Below are 18,514 nucleotides of genomic sequence, written 5' to 3'. Positions count from 1 at the left end.
GTTTTTTTTTCTCTCATTATGTCGAATATTTAGTTTACTTTGATATTCTCTGATAAAACTTGCCCGGTGAATTCGAGCGATATGGTCTCATGACCTTGTTCTTTATCAATTAGGTGGAATCTGAGTAAATTGACATCTCTGTTACAGATATTAGATAGAAGAAGAAGCTTATTCATTGATTGCTTTATATGAACTAAGAAACACTAATCTTGTTCTTGAGCAAGTTCATGTACAAAAACACCCACCCACGCACACAAAGAGATAGAGCAAGAAAGGAAATATACCATTCGGGTTCGTTCTTCATATTCAATTTAGATGCAGAAACATACCTGATGAATTGCTGATCAAATGAAAACTATCTAGCTAGAAGGAAAGAAAAAGAACAAAAACTATTAACCAGAAAGAACCCAAGTTTGAGTTCCTTCGCTGCCATTTTGTGACTTGCCGAGTGCTTCGTTATATCTTCGCCATTAACACGGTGGAGAGGAGTGCTACCCTCAACAGCTCAACTCCAAATCTCAAGCTTTTTCATCATCCATTAATGGATTCTTGCTAAATGATTTCCATTACTAACTTTCAGTTTTATTACATGGTTAAGATCCAATTGGGAGATCTAACTAAAGCTTGGGGGATTAGAAATCTGGTTTTATGGGCTTTAAGTAGTTGGTTTTAATATACTGAAAGTAAAAAGGTAAAAAAAAGCTGAAAAAGCAAATTTCTCCTAAACAGACCCCACCTATGGTGTAAGCTCTGCACTAAGAAAGTTGGTTTTGGTGAAACAAAAGGGAACGTGTGGCTGGTGATAATCTGAGTTGATTAATTGTCATCATTAAGTAACCTTATAATACTTGTTGGAATCGACTTTCCAGCAGGAGCGTTTTTTGCCCTTTTGACAAGGTTCCCTTTGTCGAAATAACTCAAATAGCGTACCGTTGCGTTCATCTCGTCGAGGGCTTGAATTTCAAGCTTTGGTTTGCTCAAAACCGATTCCGTATGAATAAGATATTAATTTTCGAAGTTTGGGTTTAAATATGGAAATATGTGAAATATTTAAGGAAAGTCCTATATCGGGTAAGTTAAAGGAATATGTAGGGTTTATAATAAGCTGCTCTCCCACGCAAACCACGCACGCGCGTGGGCGAATGGGCGTTTAGGGCGCATTGGGGGCTTTAGAGGCGCTCGCACGCACTTCGCACTTCGCACGTGCGCATCGTCGCTAGGAGCATAGAAGCCTTTGTTTTATTTTAAATACCAAAGGCAATCCGACGGACAAGATTAAATCTACATCCGACGTACCAGATTAAACCCGTGGATCAGTACCTCCTTTCTTCAAGAGGGTTGTGACTTTTCCCTCCAAATGTGACTGTTAACAAACAGTCACCTCTCACCTTTAAATAAGCCATGAAACCAGACTTCAAAATTCACTTCGAATTAAGAGAGTTTAAGGCATTCAAGAGTTTTCAATACTTACTGACGTTCGAAAGAGTTTTCAGATCTAAGTACCTCCGATCCGAAAAGGTAATCCGTTGTATCCTGGGAGACAAATCGCCTATACTGTTGGTACAATAAACAGGGCGAATTATTGTCTTAAGGAAAGAGATCACTCGCCTCGGTTCTAACTAATATAATTTCTGTTCTTCATCCTCTTTCTTATTTTATTAGTTAAAGATACAATTTGTATCTGAAATTTAAAAACAGAGTACTAACCTTCTGTTTTTCATTTAAGGAATTTTAGTTAAAATACTAACTGTTTATCTCTGAAAAATTTCAGAAGGATATTATCATTGTTTAAAAGAAACAAGACGATAATATAGTATACAGATTAAACAACAATCTTAAGACAATAATTTTATTTTGATTTGTATACTGAAAGGTGTATTCTGTTTTTCAGAAAAAATGGCAAGCAATGTTGAGTCAGGAATGAAATCAGTTGGTCCAACCACTCATGCTGAAAAACCCGAGAAGTTCTGCGGGATTGATTTCAAACGCTGGCAACAGAAAATGTTGTTTTATCTGACTACCCTCGGGTTGGTCAAATATTTAACAGAAAGCAAGCCTGTGTTGAACGAAGATGGTGATGTTCAACACGTATCAGCAATCGAAGCATGGAAACATTCTGATTTTCTATGCAAGAATTAAATCCTTAATTCCTTAGATAATGGGTTGTATAATATTTATTATGTTATGGATACTGCAAAGGAATTATGGGAAACTCTAGCAAATAAATATAAAACTGAGACTGCTGGAGTGAAAAAATTCATAGTAGGGAGATTTCTTGAATTTAAGATGACTGACATAAAGTCAGTAATGTTACAAGTTCAGGAATTCCAACTCATACTACAAGAATTAAAATCAGAACATATGGTTACAAATGAAGCTTTCCAGGTCAGGGCTATGATAGAAAAATTACCTCCTGGATGGAAAGATTTCAAAAATTATTTACGTCACAAAAATAAAGACATGTCTCTTGAGGAGTTAATTCTAAAACTCCGAGTGGAAGAGGACAGTAGAGTTGCAGAAAAGAAAAATGAAAAGTCTTATTCTGATTCCAAGTTTAATATGATTGAGGGTGGTTCCACACCCAACCAAAAGCGTCAACGTCCTCCTAGTCAAGAAGCAGCCACAGGTAAGTCAAATAAACGAAAGTTTGAAGGTGACTGCTACACTTGTGGCAAGAGAGGACATCTTGCAAAAGATTGTCGTTCGAAAAACGACAAAGTCAAGAAATATAAGAAGTCAAAAGGAAAGATCAAGGCAAAGAATCAAGCTTCTGTAGTAGAAGATAATGAGCCCGAAAATCTATGTGTTATGGTGACGGGAGTAGAAGACATTTCTGAAAAATTTCAGAAACTTAACTTGTGTTTTATGATTTCTGAAGTAAACCTCGTCGCAAATTCTATGGAATGGTGGGTTGATACGGGAGCAACAAGGCACATCTGTGCCGACAAAAATCTTTTCTCAAACTATACCGAAATAAATGGAGGAGAAACTTTATTCATGGGAAATGACGCCACCTCCAAGGCCGTGGGAAAAGGAAAGGTTATTCTGAAATTTACTTCTGGAAAAGAAGTAACTTTGAACAATGTACTGCATGCCCCCGATGTTCGAAAGAATCTTGTCTCTGGGTCTCTACTTAGCAAGAACGGTTTTAAACTTGTTTTTGTTTCTGATAAGTTTGTACTCTCTAAGAATGAAATGTATGTAGGGAAGGGATATTGTACTGGGGGGTTATTTAAGTTAAACGTTATGACTGTAACTCCTAAGAATATTAATAAAGATATTAGTTCAGCTTACATTGTGGACTCTTGTGAAATTTGGCATGAAAGGCTAGGTCATGTTCACCATAACTCTCTGAAGAAGTTAATGCACATGAACCTAATCCCGAAATTTAATACAGACTCTAAAACAAAATGTCATGTATGCATATAATCCAAATTATCTAAGAAACCGTTCCATTCAATTGAAAGAATAACAGAACCATTAGACTTAGTACATAGTGATCTATGTGACTTAAAAATGGTCCAGACAAGAGGAGGAAAAAAGTACTTTATAACCTTCATCAATGACTGTACAAGGTATTGTCATGTTTACTTATTGAGAAGTAAAGATGAGGCGATTGAGAAATTTGAACTTTATAAGAATGAAGTTGAAAATCAAATGAACAAAAAGATCAAAGCTTTAAGAAGTGACAGAGGTGGTGAATATGAGTCACCATTTGCTGAAATTTGTGCCAAAAGTGGCATTATTCATGAAACTACTGCCCCTTACTCACCCCAACAAAATGGTATAGCTGAACGTAAGAATCGAACTTTAAAAGAAATGATGAATGCTATGCTAATAAGTTCTGGACTACCCCAAAACTTGTGGGGGGAAGCTATTCTTTCAGCAAATTACATATTAAATAAATTGCCTCATAAGACAACAGGTAAAATACCATATGAGATATGGAAAGGAAGACCACCGTCGTTTAAATACATCAAAGTGTGGGGGTGCTTTGCTAAGGTGATGGTCCCTCCTCCTAAAAGAGTCAAAATAGGACCAAAAACAGTAGATTGTATCTTTATAGGACGTGCCATAAATAGCAGTGCCTATAGATTCTTGGTACACAAATCTGAGATTCCGGATACACAGATAAACACTATATTGGAATCCAGAGATGCTAAATTCTTTGAAAATACGTTTCCATACAAAACGAATTCAGATAGCTCCTCCTTGAAAAGAAAACGTGACCAAACCGAAGTGGTAGAAGCATCTAACAAAGATGAATCTGAGTTAGAAAAAGAAACACTTCAAGAGATTGAACCCGAGTTAGAAACTGAAGAACCTCGAAAAAGTAAACGGACAAAGGTGGCAAAAACCTTTGGTCCCGATTTTCTGACATATCTATTGGAAAATGATCCACAGTCATTTGTAGAAGCTATGAGAAGCCCAGAAGCTTCCTTCTGGAAGGAAGCTGTAAACGATGAGATTACGTCCATCATGAATAATCACACTTGGGAACTAGTAGAATTGCCTCCAGGTTGCAAGCCTTTAGGTTGCAAATGGATCTTTTAGAAGAAAATGAAAACAGATGGATCAGTCGACAAGTATAAGGCAAGACTTGTAGCAAAAGGGTTCAGACAACGAGAAGGTCTTGATTACTTTGACACTTATTCTCCTGTAACTCGAATCACCTCTATTCGGTTGCTACTGGCAATAACATCCATACATAATTTAGAAATACACCAAATGGATGTAAAAACTGCTTTCTTGAATGGGAAACTAGAAGAAGAAATATATATGAGTCAACCAGAAGGGTTTGTCATTCCCGACCAAGAAAGAAAAGTATGCAAGCTAGTAAAATCACTTTATGGGCTAAAACAGGCTCCGAAGCAATGGCATTTGAAATTTGATAATATATTGATATCAAATGGTTTCAAAATTAATGAATGCGATAAATGTGTCTATACTAAGACCACCGCAAATGGATGCATTATCCTATGTCTATATGTAGATGATATGTTAATTATGGGAAATAATTTAGATATCATAAATAAAACTAAGAAGATGTTGTCTAAAAATTTTGATATGAAAGATTTAGGCAAAGCAGAAGTCATCCTTGGCATGAAAATTTCTAAAACTGATGACGGAATAAGTTTATCACAGTCTCATTATGTTGAGAAGATTTTAGAAAAATTCTGCAAGACTGATGCAAGTACACCGATAGACCCAAGCATTCACTTAATGAAAAATACGGGTCAAGGAGTCAGACAATTAGAGTATTCTAGAATTATCGGCAGTTTAATGTATCTAATGAACTGCACTCGACCAGACATAGCTTACTCAGTTAGCAAACTGAGTAGATATACAAGCAATCCCAGTAGCCTACATTGGAATGCTATCATTAGGGTTCTAAGATATCTGACAAAAACTAAGGAATATGGGTTGAATTACACCAAATATCCTGAAGTACTAGAAGGGTACTCCGATGCAAATTGGATCTCTGATACAGATGATAGTAAGTCAACTAGTGGATATGTGTTTACACTAAGTGGGGCTGCCATTTCATGGAAATCTTCAAAGCAGACGTGCATAGCTCGATCCACAATGAAATCTGAATTCATTGCTCTGGATAAAGCAGGGGAAGAGGCAGAGTGGCTGCGAAACTTCCTGGAAGACATTCCAATTTGGTCCAAGCCTGTGCCAGCAATTAATATACACTGCGATAATCAAGCAGCGATTGCAAAGGCACATAACAAAATGTATAATGGTAAGTCTCGTCATATAAGACGTCGACATAATACCGTAAAGCAATTGCTCTCAGAAGGAGTCATAACTGTAGATTATGTCAAGTCCAAAGATAACATTGCGGATCCATTTACAAAAGGGTTATCTAGAGAGCTGGTAATTGCATCATCGAGGGGAATGGGGCTACTGCCTAATGAAAATGAGTAAAGTCATAACGGAAACCCAACCAAGATGACTGGAGATCCCAAGATCTTGGTTCAATGGGAAACTGAAGTTATATACTGGCTCGATAGTAACACTGAAAGAGAAATATCTCTTACCCATTCCTATGATGAATCAGTGTTGCCTGCAAATAGAAAGGATAAGCATTTGGCTTTTAGTAATTACTAATTTTTAGAATTTCTTCTGAAATATGGTATTGCAGGATACCATTAAAAGAATTACCTATATGTGTGTGAACTGAGGCCGGTTCTATGAGAAGGTCGTAAAGGCAGACTTCTTTAACACACACACGAAAACCTGGGAATGTTCACGGCCGAAATGAACACAACCGAGAACTACAGAAAGTAAGGAACTAGCTGTGTGATAGTTATTGCATTGGTATGCAGTTCATAAGACTCAGTTCAAGACATATGTTCACTAAAGTCTTTGCAAACCCGATAACTATTTGCTACGGAAGATTCAAAGCCAAAAGCTATCTTTCCCGATGCAGCAAACTTCCGTTTGAGAACTATAGCAATGCTAACAGCATATTCGAAAGATCAATATTTATTCATGTGGGGGATTGTTGGAATCGACTTTCCAGCAGGAGCATTTTTTGCCCTTTTGACAAGGTTCCCTTTGTCTAAATAACTCAAATAGCGTACCGTTGCGTTCATCTCGTCGAGGGCTTGAATTTCAAGCTTTGGTTTGCTCAAAACCGATTCCGTATGAATAAGATATTAATTTTCGAAGTTTTGGTTTAAATATGGAAATATGTGAAATATTTAAGGAAAGTCCCATATCGGGTAAGTTAAAGGAATATGTAGGGTTTATAATAAGCTGCTCTCCCACGCAAACCACGCACGCGCGTGGGCGAATGGGCGTTTAGGGCGCATTGGGCGCTTTAGAGGCGCTCGCACGCACTTCGCACTTCGCACGTGCGCATCGTCGCTAGGAGCATAGAAGCCTTTGTTTTATTTTAAATACCAAAGGCAATCCGACGGACAAGATTAAATCTACATCCGACGGACCAGATTAAACCCGTGGATCAGTACCTCCTTTCTTCAAGAGGGTTGTGACTTTTCCCTCCAAATGTGACTGTTAACAAACAGTCACCTCTCACCTTTAAATAAGCCATGAAACCAGACTTCAAAATTTACTTCGAATTAAGAGAGTTTAAGGCATTCAAGAGTTTTCAATACTTACTGACGTTCGAAAGAGTTTTCAGATCTAAGTACCTCTGATCCGAAAAGGTAATCCGTTGTATCCTGGAAGACAAATCGCCTATACTGTTGGTACAATAAACAGGGCGAATTATTGTCTTAAGGAAAGAGATCACTCGCCTCGGTTCTAACTAATATAATTTCTGTTCTTCATCCTCTTTCTTATTTTATTAGTTAAAGATACAATTTGTATCTGAAATTTAAAAACAGAGTACTAACCTTCTGTTTTTCATTTAAGGAATTTTAGTTAAAATACTAACTGTTTATCTCTGAAAAATTTCAGAAGGATATTATCATTGTTTAAAAGAAACAAGACGATAATATAGTATACAGATTAAACAACAATACTTACCCTTAAAGTGGGATAATTAAATGTTCAAACAATGATTAATACTTGATGAGTTAACCCCATTTTCCTCTGAGTCAATAACTTCCCAAATTTTTTATCTACAATTCTTAGGAGGTGTAATCTTGGCAGAAGATATATTTAATTTGGAGGTATAAACTTAATTCTTGGAAATAAATTTGGGAGATGTAATCTTAGAGATAAGTTTGGGAGGTGTAATTTTAATCATTGAAGATGAGAGTACATCCAGGAAAAGTTACATTCATCTCTTATTATATAAATAATGGCGAAGGATATTAAAGCGATAACACTATACTGAAATTTTCTTGTCGCAATTGAAAGGGTCCATCGCTTAGGATCAATGTACCTATATGACATTTTGTATTATTTTTCTTTTGAAAAATGTTTCTTTCGAGATGACGTTTGCAAATTTTGGTAGGCAATCTTGAACCTACTTCTTCTCCTTCATCTACTTCTACCCCTTCTCTTCCACCTCTCCTCCCACCACCATTTCTCTCTCTCTCCACCCAAACTCTCTTCTTTGAACTTTTTCTTTTTCTTTTTTCTCAACTATTTGCTGGAAGGGGAGAGAGCTTTTTTTCTCCGTAGAAACTTCTTTCGTCTCAGACGAAGGAAAAGAGATTTAGGCGTGAGGGGTTCGAATCGAAGATCAACCTATGTGTTTGATATCTCCGTTTGAGGAGTCTTGAATTGGTCCCTTTTGTCCGGAGATTGTGGGGTATCAACGTATTTATGTCTTTATGATGGCCTTTGGAATTTGTTTTATTCAATTTGTGTTGAAGAGTATTAGGATCCACCGCCCGCTTCCACTCGGCCAACCGAGTGGACTCAGTCCATGAAGATGTTTAATGTATATTTTAGTTTAGCAACTGCATATGTTAATTTAGGAAACCCCAATTCACCTTGTATCCTATAAATAGGTAACTATGTAGCTTACAAGAATGTAATAGAGAGAATTAATCTAATATCAATTATTTCTCAACTCTCTCCCTCTCTCTCGGGTCTCAACCATCCCTATTCTATTTATTTATCAAGAGGTTCATCCCTCTTCACATGGTATAAGAGCCATTTTTTTTTATCTAATCATGAGTTCTCACGAGTTTTCTTCTGAAACTGTTACTAATTCTACTCAAAATCCTGGTGGTCTATTCGATGTTCATCATTCGGATTCTCCCACCACTATTTTAATCACGCCTCTTCTCACTGGCGATAACTACTCCTCGTGGTCTCGAGGTATGATCAAAGCTCTTCGAGCTAAAGATAAACTAGGTTTTGTTGATGGGTCAATCTCAAAACTCACCAATTCTAATGAGTTACATCTATGGAGACGATGTAATGACTTAGTTTGGAGTTGGCTTATCAACTCTGTTGATCCCTCTTTGCAGTCTTCTATTCTCTATGATGATGATGTATCTGATGTTTGGAAAAATCTTCATGATTGTTTCTACCAGACTAATGCTCCAAAGGTCTTCCAACTCAAACGAGTTATCTCATCCCTTAAGCAGGAAGGTTCTGTCGTATCTACGTATTTCACTAATCTCAAGGCTCTTCAAGATGAATTGAACTTTCTCATTAATACTGAACCATGTAGTTGTGGACATGGTAGGTCTCTTCTTGATCGTACTAATCAATATAGGGCAATGGAATTTCTTCAACGTCTTCACGACTGTTTTTCGGCTATTAGAAGCCAAATATTGTTGATGGACCCCTTTCCCTCCATCCTTCGTATTCATTCTTCTTGTTAAAGAAGAAGTCCAACAGAGTTTGATCAACTCCACTACTACAACTACTGACGCTGCAACTCTAGCCGTCGGTTCACAATCAACTGATGGGAATCGCTATAACCGATCGGAGAAGCCACGTTCCAAACGCCCCCAACCATTTATGTAACTTAGGAAATCCTAATTCACCTTGTATCATATTGAGTAGGCATCTATGTAACTTACAAGAATGTACATAGAGAATGAATCTAATATCAATTATTTTTTTTCTCTCTCTCGGTCTCAACCATCTCTTTTCTCTTTATTTATCAAGAGGTTCATCCTTCTTCACAAAGAGAAAGTTGTAGCTGTCCAAGACACTTAATGGAGAACACTGGTTGAAATAAAATTTTATTTCTTCTCTAGTGTTACAGGTTTCGTAAATGTTACGGAGTACTAATGTTTTTTTTGAAAGTTATAGTATATTGATTTAGAATGCAAAAATGAAAATTTCTCTCTATCGCACCACTATTTTGATCAAACTTCGTCCGAGATATGTGTCTGAACATGATTTAAAGAGTTTCTCGACAAATAGTAACCGGCCATGTATTGAGGTTGCAAAAAAAGAAAAAGAACTCTTTTGGAAAACTTCCCTTTCCTTCTTCTCTAATTTAGACCCACACATACTACAAGAAGCAGGAGCTCAAACCCAACACAGAAATGGCTTCCCTTTCCTTCTTCTCTAATTCTCATCTCCTTCTTCCTCCTCGTAACCCTTCAAAGTATCGTAATCACCATTTTCAATCAGTTCAATGCTCTGCTACTCAACGCCAAGAGCTCTTTAACCGAATTGCTCCTGTTTATGATAACGTACTCCTACCTACCCCTTCCTCCCTCTTTCAACTTCAAATCTCAACTCTCATCCATTTTATTAGTACATTTCTAGTATCCTAATGTGTTCATTTAGTTAATTACCCTAAACCCATTTCTCTATCCTAATTGAATTTCATGTTTTCTTATCTGTAAATTGATTTCTTTTTCGGACAGTTGAATGATTTGCTTAGCCTGGGTCAACACCGGATATGGAAACGAATGGCTGTTTCATGGACTGGGTAATCTCCCTCTCCCTCTCTCTCTCTCTGTAATTTTATCTTAATAAACTTGGAATTGAGGAGTTCTATTTTGTGAGAATAGTCCCACATGGGAGAAGGGTGATCTAGCAACCAAGAATATAATGTGTCCTCTCCCCTCATTTGCCAATTTGTTTTGAGTTGGATGACTACAAACTTAACAGAATTTATCATTTTTGGGCAGGGCAAGGAAGGGGGATAATGTGTTGGATATTTGTTGTGGAAGTGGGGATTTAACCTTCCTATTGTCTGAGAAGATTGGATCCCTAGGGATGGTTTGATTTTTCTTTAATTTATGTCCTCACTTTTATTGCAAATCATTTCCATTTTAATTGAATACTTGTCGAGCTAGTCGAGCTTCCAGATTTTACAAAAAAACTGGCCTAATTAGGATAGAGTTCCGGTGCGCCAAATTTGGAGTATTGAAACCCAAAAACCCACCGAATAAGAGTTCTGAGAATCGGGAACACGGTATGCGATAGGGGGTAGAGTTGGTAACATTGGTACATACATATAACTGTATCACGTATTTACGTGAAGATCTACGACTTTTAATTCGGGCATCAGAATATCCGAGTTTAAGCTTTATCCCGTTAAATCATTTCTTTATGTTTTTCAATTATAGCATGTAGTTGAGTTTCCGACACATTCAAAAGGTTTTAAATTTTTTTGCGAGTTAAGAACTATATGGACTTTGAAATGTAGTATTAGTCTCATGATATATTGTGGTTGTAATGTGTAGGTGACAGGCCTTGATTTCTCGAAAGAGCAATTGGTGGTAGCTTCATCTAGACAAGAGTTACTTGGAAACCCTTGCTACAAGAACATCGTGTGAGCAATAAGCATTGGTAATTGTAGGAGCAACTAATGAAACTAGTAACTGTCAAATGTCATGGGTCTGTTTCAGAATTTTCATCTATTCATGTGTACATATGTAGTTGATTTCATGGCTAACTCGACTGGTCGAGTTAATCATTAGTAGCTAAGCTGGTTCGGGGATTAGGCCCGACCCAAGTTTTGGGTCCCCTGCCAAACTACTTACATTCATGTACCGTAGGACTCTATCTGGTAATCCGACATTCGCAAGTAAGAATTGTTGATGGGTACTTGAGATATCAGACACCCTGTTGTACTCCAATGGCAACAAGCTCCCCCCTTGGATCATATTAATCTATAACATTACTGGTTTTTGAGTTGCCAATGGGTTTCACTCATATATTATTATTTGACTCCAGTTATAAATTTGTAGAGATATAAAGCCAGGCAACTATTACAAACTTACTGTGTGTTCGTTCAAGAATAAAAATGTAAATGCTAGCTATTCCTCTTTCAGTGATTAGAGATGAGATTTTCAGGTGGATTGAAGGTGACGCAACTGATTTACCTTTCCCAGACAACTACTTTGATGCGATCACTGTTGGTTTTGGGTTACGAAATGTGGTAGATAAACCTAAAGCTATGAGTGAGATTCGTCGAGTTCTAAAACCAGGTTCTTCTATTTCTTTATTCATTAGAAAAAAGAGGGTAATTTTATCATCGAGAGTTCTTATAATCTTGTCGGACTTTTCAGGTTCAAGGGTATCTATTCTAGACTTCAACAAGAGTATTCGGCCATGCACTACCTCGTTCCAGGTAAACAGCAGGACCTTTGAACCATCTTGAAACCTTTTATCACCATTTCATGAATAATTTCTTAATCTTAATGGTAATTGCATACAAATATCTTGAAATAATATGAATAATTTGCAAACAATTCGTTGACTTTCTGAAATTTTTTGACTTTTGGAAGGAATGGATGATCGATAATGTTGTTGTTCCAGCAGCAAGAAATTATAATCTTGAAAAGGAGTACGAATACTTGAAAAACTCAATCCGTGAATTCTTAACAGGTTTGTGCTTCTTTCGGAACTATGTCTATTACTTAGCTATTTATACTGCACTCTTCCTAAAACTGTTATACGCAGAAGATTGACAAAACCTAGGTTTTTCTCTATAATATCAACGTATGCAGGAAAGGAATTGGAGGAGCTCTCCTTGCAAGTGGGTTTTTCCAGTGCAAAGCATTATGAGATTGGCGGAGGTCTTATGGGGAACTTAGTAGCTACTCGTTGAAGGGGTTCTCGATTTGGTATCTGGTCTAGTTTCCCAAGTTTGTAAAGAAACTCGCTGTTACTTGACAACCATGCCTTGTTAATGGAACGGTAAACCATTGTAAAGAGGTCTCAAGATATTCTTGTCATTACCGGTTTTTGATCCGGGTATATGTTAATGTTCTCTGTTATATTAGTTTAGAAGTAAGACAAGAAAGCAGCATGTATGGATTATAAGTGAGGTCAAATCTGAAAGGAACAGTTCTTTATTACATTGATCTTATTAACCCAAATGCTATTCATTTATGTATTTCACACTACATTGCACATTTTACTCGTATGTCCTAAATGTATTCTAATTTATGTATATAAGTCTTCCCTTCTAACTAAGCATATCAAGCTTAACTAGTATGTATTTATCCTATAGCTCTTATATGTCAAAATGTGTCGTGAACATGTATCAGATTATTTTCGGCAACAAAAGAAGTAGAGACCGCACTTTTTTCTCATAATCTAGTAATTTTGCTATCGGGATTTCAAGTACTTAGATGGATGAGATTACCTTGGGTAGAAGGAACTATGAGACATAGTAGCAACCGAAGGGGAAGAATTGGCATTAAGTGGATTTGATGGATCGTCAGATATATCATGTAGCTCCATTGTCCTCTCATCGATAAATGGTGGATTTGTTGGTGCAGGAAGTTTGTAATCCTTATTCAGTAGCATCTCCAACGCTTTAGACATCAAAGGTCGCAATGCAGGTATCTCTTGCGTACATAAAAGTCCCACATGCACCACTCTCACAATATCATTCTTCATTTCGTTTTCATTGCTGTAATTAGTTAACACGAGATTTGGGTCGAATAGTTCTTCCGTTGTTCCCTGTTGGAAATGTTTCCATGCCTGTCTCATTCAAGTGTCAGGAGCAAAAGGTAATTATGATTAGCAATTGGCTGACTATTAAATCTGTAACAGTGAAGGACAAAAAGAATTGTTAGTGTTTTTTCTTTCTCGTTGTCGGAATCTGGCTTGTCTGATTCAAATGGACCAAAAATCAACCTATTGAGACGAGTCAGACAACAACCATTCTGGACTCTTGCTCAAGTCAATTCAAACTTCAAGTCAGATAACAAATCTGACACAGAAAAAGAAACAAGCACTACCAAAATCTTTTCAGGTGGACGTTTAAGAACTTACAACAGTGATTAGACTGTCTGAGTAGTCCAAGGTTTTGCTTCGGTTGTTCTGTGTTCCACTAACAATTTCTAACACAAGCACCCCGAAGCTATACACATCTGCCTTTTCTGTTAACTGACCATGAGCTAGATACTCGGGCGCCATATATCCTCTGCATAATTGAACATTAGCTCGAATACATTTTATGTGTGTGTATATATATATATATCCTCAAAACATAATGGTGTTTTTGAGGGTGACCATCGGATTTATTTTGAGATACAGACATCCCTCGGATTTGGATAGGAATATGTATACTTACAGTGTTCCGGCAATGGCTGTACTGATATGACTTTTATCTTCTTGGAAAGACCTTGCCAACCCAAAATCTGCAATTTTAGCTCTGAGCTTTGAATCTAACAGAATGTTGCTAGCTTTTATATCCCTATGAATGATTCTGTTGTTTGAGTTCTCATGTAGATACGTCAAACCTTCTGCTGTTCCAATAATGATCTCGAATCTTTTCTCCCAGTTCAACTCTTTACCTATGTTTGAATCTGTAATATTGTCAGTCAAATGAATAAGAATTTCATTAGTATAGAGAAATCTCAAAAAAACAATTTGAAGTATGTCAAGCTAGAGTTCGATAGAATGAAAAGTTTACCAAAGAGGAAGCGGTCAAGACTCTTGTTGGGAAGGAATTCATAGACAAGGAGGCTTTCGGGGCCGGAACAACTGCAACCCAACAACCGAACCAGATTCTTATGCTCTACACTGCTTATTATGTTAACTTCGTTATAAAAATCTGCCGCTCTGTGCTTATTATTAAAGAAAAGCCTCTTCACAGCAATTTCTCTTCCGTCGGCCAACACTCCCTGCAACAAACGGGAAGCAATTCAGGTTTGGGATCTTCGAAACTGCGGAGAATCAAATAGGACGCCTAAAGATATGATCGATTTGGACATTTCTAGGATACTTACTTTGTAAACTGTTCCAAATCCTCCTTGTCCGAGCTTGTTCTCTTCATCAAAAGACGCAGTGGCCTTCTGAAGTGTTGAGAATTTGAAGTTCAAGCTTCTGTCGTTAAGCATCTTGGCCATCTTAGCAGCATCTTCTGTTGACACTAGAAAACCAGAAAAAGAAATATGGTTAGAAGATGTTTATTTATCCAATTAAGTGGCTTTTGGCTTCACAAGTAATTTTCTATTCTATAGTTATTAGTAGATCTACTATTACCTTTTCTTTTCCTTTCGATTCTTCTCTGTTTACGTATATAGATTCCAGCAGCTGCCCCAATCAACAGAAGAATCGAAGCACTTGCAGCAGCAACACTAATCACTATTATTTTCACTGCGAAAACAATTTGGAATCTTATCAGGTCAGTTTTTCCCATATGCGTACCCGTATCAAGAGTAATTCTAGTAGAAGTTATTGATTCTTTTGCTCCACGAATTAAGTTTTTAGGACCTAATGATGAAGTTGACGCTAGTCGCAGTTTCTTTACCTTTCGAGGATCGACCAGAGCTGCTAGTTTCCACCTTATCATTCAAGAAATCTATGTCAGAATACCTCAAGAAGCACCCGGTATACAAAGCCCTCCCTTCCGACCACGGCAAGCATTTTGTCACTGATAAAACAGCATCATTCAAACACTTCTGACAAGAACTAGAATTCAATCTTTTCCAGCAATTGGCCAGTACATAAGCCGATTGATTCACCGGAGAAGACACCAACACTTCCGATGTCGAATACCCACCACTACCCGGTGCCTTTGAAGCTGCATCTAACAAAGCTTTTCTCGCCGAATCCTGAAAAGTTTGACTCTTTCTAGTTTTATTCCCACATAAAGCTCTGTCATTTGAACCTTCGAATTCTTCGTAAAAGCTATAATTAGCAACTCTCATATAGCAACCATCAAGGTATATATCTCCGGAATTATAAGGGTAGCATTGAGGAAGATTAGTTCGCATGATCGAATAGCAAATTACGCAATCAAGCAAGGTGAGATCTCCATAACATTGAGCAAGCCCATAGTTTCTGTTAGGTCCTGTACCAACAATGGCTTCTCCATAACCTTTTGTTCTCATCTGCTCACTGATATTCTCCATTGTTTTGACAAAATTTACAGTAAATATGCTTGTGTTTGCTTCTCTATCACTTCCACATCTCATCTGAACTATTTCTGATCTTGGTGCACTTACTGTTGTTTTGATTAGTAGAGATAATAACAGAAGAAATGAGAAAATGGGTATTGATTTCTTCATCTCTGATGATCTGAGATGATAATCAACAGGAACTGTGAAAGAAACAGGAAAAAAGAGGTTTCAAAATTTCTAAATTATTAGTTGTCTGAGATGCTTGAAAAACTTGAATGGATGAATGATAATGCAAAAGAGAAAAGAAGAAGAAACTTTTTGACTTCTATTGTTATTATTATAAAAAAGTCAATGTTTTTTATTTTCACACTTGGGAGCAAATCTTGCTTGACCTATTATTATACATAAGAATTGGTGATTTATTTCAACAACCAGACCAAGGTGATTCACCCTCCTAGAAGGTCTCAAGAAAGTGGAAGTAGGTGACTAAAGTGTAAGAATATATTAAATTTTTTTTTATAAGTTCTAGATGTTGATACAGCTAGGTCAGTAAATCTTTTACTGACCACGAAACGTTAACATTAGTTTGTGATACTTGTATGAAATTGCAAAGGACTTAAAATGATAGAGAAAAGAAATATAACCATCACTCAATAATTAGGTGTGAGGTCTATACATATAGCATTCTTCAGAAAAAAATATATAGTATAAAATAAAAGGATTAAACATCATTTTACGTTTTAAAGCCATGAGGTCAGGAGGTTTCAGATCAAATTGTATCTGTACTAGCAGGCTGAAACATCCGTACTTCAAATCTTATAACAAATGATTAACATCATAGTCTTTGTTTTGATGAGGTTCGGAGAGGGTGGGTTACAAAATTGTGACTCCATTTTCTAGTCAAGATGTTTTTTTTTTAAGTTGTGAGGCTTCCAAACTGAAAACAAAAATTCTATTTATTCCTCCATTTTGGTCCCACCCCCAACCCTCCGCCGATGTGGCGACATATCACTTGAGTATATCTTCTCACTAACAAAATTTAATAGAATTTGTCAAGTGAAAAAGTGGAGAGTAGTACGAGACCCTTGTTATCCTATAACAAAATTTAATCCTTGTTGACCAACTTCTAATCTATTTTCTTATAATTCAAGGGGAGACTCTCATAGACTTCCTTGTACTATATTGGTTTGGATTTGGATCTGGTCTGACTAGGGGTGGGAATTGGGCGAGCATGAGCGTCCATGGGCACTTGAAGCATCGGCTCGGACGGGTCGGGCACAAAACTTCATGGCCGTCTGACCCTCAATTCAACCCAACCTGATTGTTTGGAAATACCACTGGCCCAACAAATCTTGGTCTGAGTATGAAATCGACTACTTTCTCTTTCTAAACTAGGATGTGGTCTGACATAGTATCAGGTTGCTCTATATAAGTATAGTATGAGCATCTGTTGTGATTTGTGATGATGCTTTGATTAGTTTGCTAATTAGTACTACTAATTCCTAATAATATTCTGAAAAACTAATTAAAAACACTAAGGAAATTGAAATTGATTTGTGATTCTTACCTGTTTAGACCTTTTGTAATTAGAATCAATGATATACTAATCCATAAAACTGATCAAGAACAATCTGGAAGTTAGCAATCAAAGAAATCTCTTCACGAAATTGAAATAATATGAGACATCTAAAGATGTGATGTTTTCTTAGTAAGTATATGAATCACTCAGTAGCTAAATTAGAGAGAGAAAGTCTCTTGAAGGTGTGAAAGTCTTGATTCATTTGCTAATAGAGAAACACACAAACACCTCGTCCAACCAAATATGAATTTCTTAGTGCTCCTTTTAATTAGTTTTTCTTTTCTATATTAACTATAATGGTTGTTTTTTTTTTTTTTGAATCCAAGGGAAACATATCCATTAAAAGTGATAGAATCACTCAGTAGCTAAATTAGAGAGAGAAATTGTAATTACTCTCCTCTGAATACTTCATGAGAGTTACATACCTTTAAATGCAAAGTGCCTCACGAAGGGAAAGAAATTGGACTAGACACTGACACCAAGGATCCTAAAGATCCTAAAGGTCGAAAATGAAAAGACCCTAAAGGTCGACAAAGATGAAAAAAACTAAAACTAACACCGCCGCTTGCACTGGAAACCACCAACATCGCTGGAAAACCTCCACTGTCGCCGGAGAACCGCTATCGTCGCCGGGAAACCGCCATTATCGCAACCCACTGTCCACCATAAACGCCATAACTACACCCCCATAAACACGACTGCCATGAACAATGAAATCCCAAAACTATAATGGTTGTTATAAAGATATTGATACATAAATAAAATGTGGTAAGCACCATAACTGCTCGACTTAAACCCTTACATAAACTGACCGAAAATCCAACTAAATTTGCTGATATATTTTTAGTTGAGTAAAGTATTTTATTATTTTATTAGTGTGAAGGTTCTAAATTAGACTCAATTCGTAATCGTTCTAACTTTAGCTTGGTTCCAAATTCTTAGGAGTTTTGGTATAGGAAGAGCATTTTTTAGCAAAGGCAGTGCATTAGATAGGGAGAGCATTCTTTTTAGAATAGGGAGGGATAAACATTTTTTTTTAGTATCTCAAATGTATACTTTGGTCCCTCCCATCAAACTATTTTGGACCAAAAGAGAGAGAAGAGAGTATCCTCGTGTTCGACTAAAAACCTTCGAGAGAGAAGAGAGAATTTTGTTTGACCTAAAACCTTCGATCAAATCAAAGAGAGAGAAGAGAGATAAACATCTTGAAAAAGAGAAAATCCCT

General features: G+C 36.8%; 3 protein-coding genes across 3 annotated transcripts; 2 read left to right on the top strand and 1 right to left on the bottom strand.

Moving 5' to 3' along the window:
• Positions 1-8,603: 8,603 nt before the first annotated feature.
• On the top strand, positions 8,604-9,263 carry LOC147547644 (uncharacterized). The gene has a single exon (XM_086665960.1). It carries the CDS (start codon positions 8,604-8,606, stop codon positions 9,261-9,263), a length of 660 nt encoding a protein of 219 aa, XP_086522086.1.
• A 555-nt stretch (positions 9,264-9,818) lies between these two features.
• Positions 9,819-12,753, top strand: MENG (S-adenosyl-L-methionine-dependent methyltransferases superfamily protein). Its single transcript, XM_086672087.1, has 8 exons — positions 9,819-10,088; positions 10,266-10,330; positions 10,533-10,623; positions 11,091-11,179; positions 11,704-11,837; positions 11,919-11,980; positions 12,138-12,237; positions 12,360-12,753. Exons 1-8 carry the CDS (start codon positions 9,939-9,941, stop codon positions 12,458-12,460), a joined length of 792 nt encoding a protein of 263 aa, XP_086528213.1. The 5' UTR covers positions 9,819-9,938; the 3' UTR covers positions 12,461-12,753.
• LOC147547642 (cysteine-rich receptor-like protein kinase 2) lies at positions 12,689-18,098 on the bottom strand. The gene is made up of 9 exons (XM_086672086.1): positions 18,015-18,098; positions 17,278-17,580; positions 15,119-15,910; positions 14,851-14,964; positions 14,595-14,737; positions 14,279-14,489; positions 13,937-14,171; positions 13,636-13,786; positions 12,689-13,341 (listed from the first exon to the last, which is right to left on the bottom strand). Exons 3-9 carry the CDS (start codon positions 15,876-15,878, stop codon positions 12,997-12,999), a joined length of 1,959 nt encoding a protein of 652 aa, XP_086528212.1. The 5' UTR covers positions 15,879-15,910; positions 17,278-17,580; positions 18,015-18,098; the 3' UTR covers positions 12,689-12,996.
• Positions 18,099-18,514: the final 416 nt, after the last annotated feature.

Source organism: Eschscholzia californica, unplaced genomic scaffold (assembly GCF_041429995.1).
Source record: "Eschscholzia californica isolate CP2 unplaced genomic scaffold, dmEscCali1.0.p SCAF_3, whole genome shotgun sequence".
In the NCBI taxonomy this organism is placed as follows: Eukaryota; Viridiplantae; Streptophyta; class Magnoliopsida; order Ranunculales; family Papaveraceae; genus Eschscholzia; species Eschscholzia californica.
Note: the sequence above shows the minus strand (reverse complement) of the source record. Positions and strands in the feature narration are given on the sequence as shown.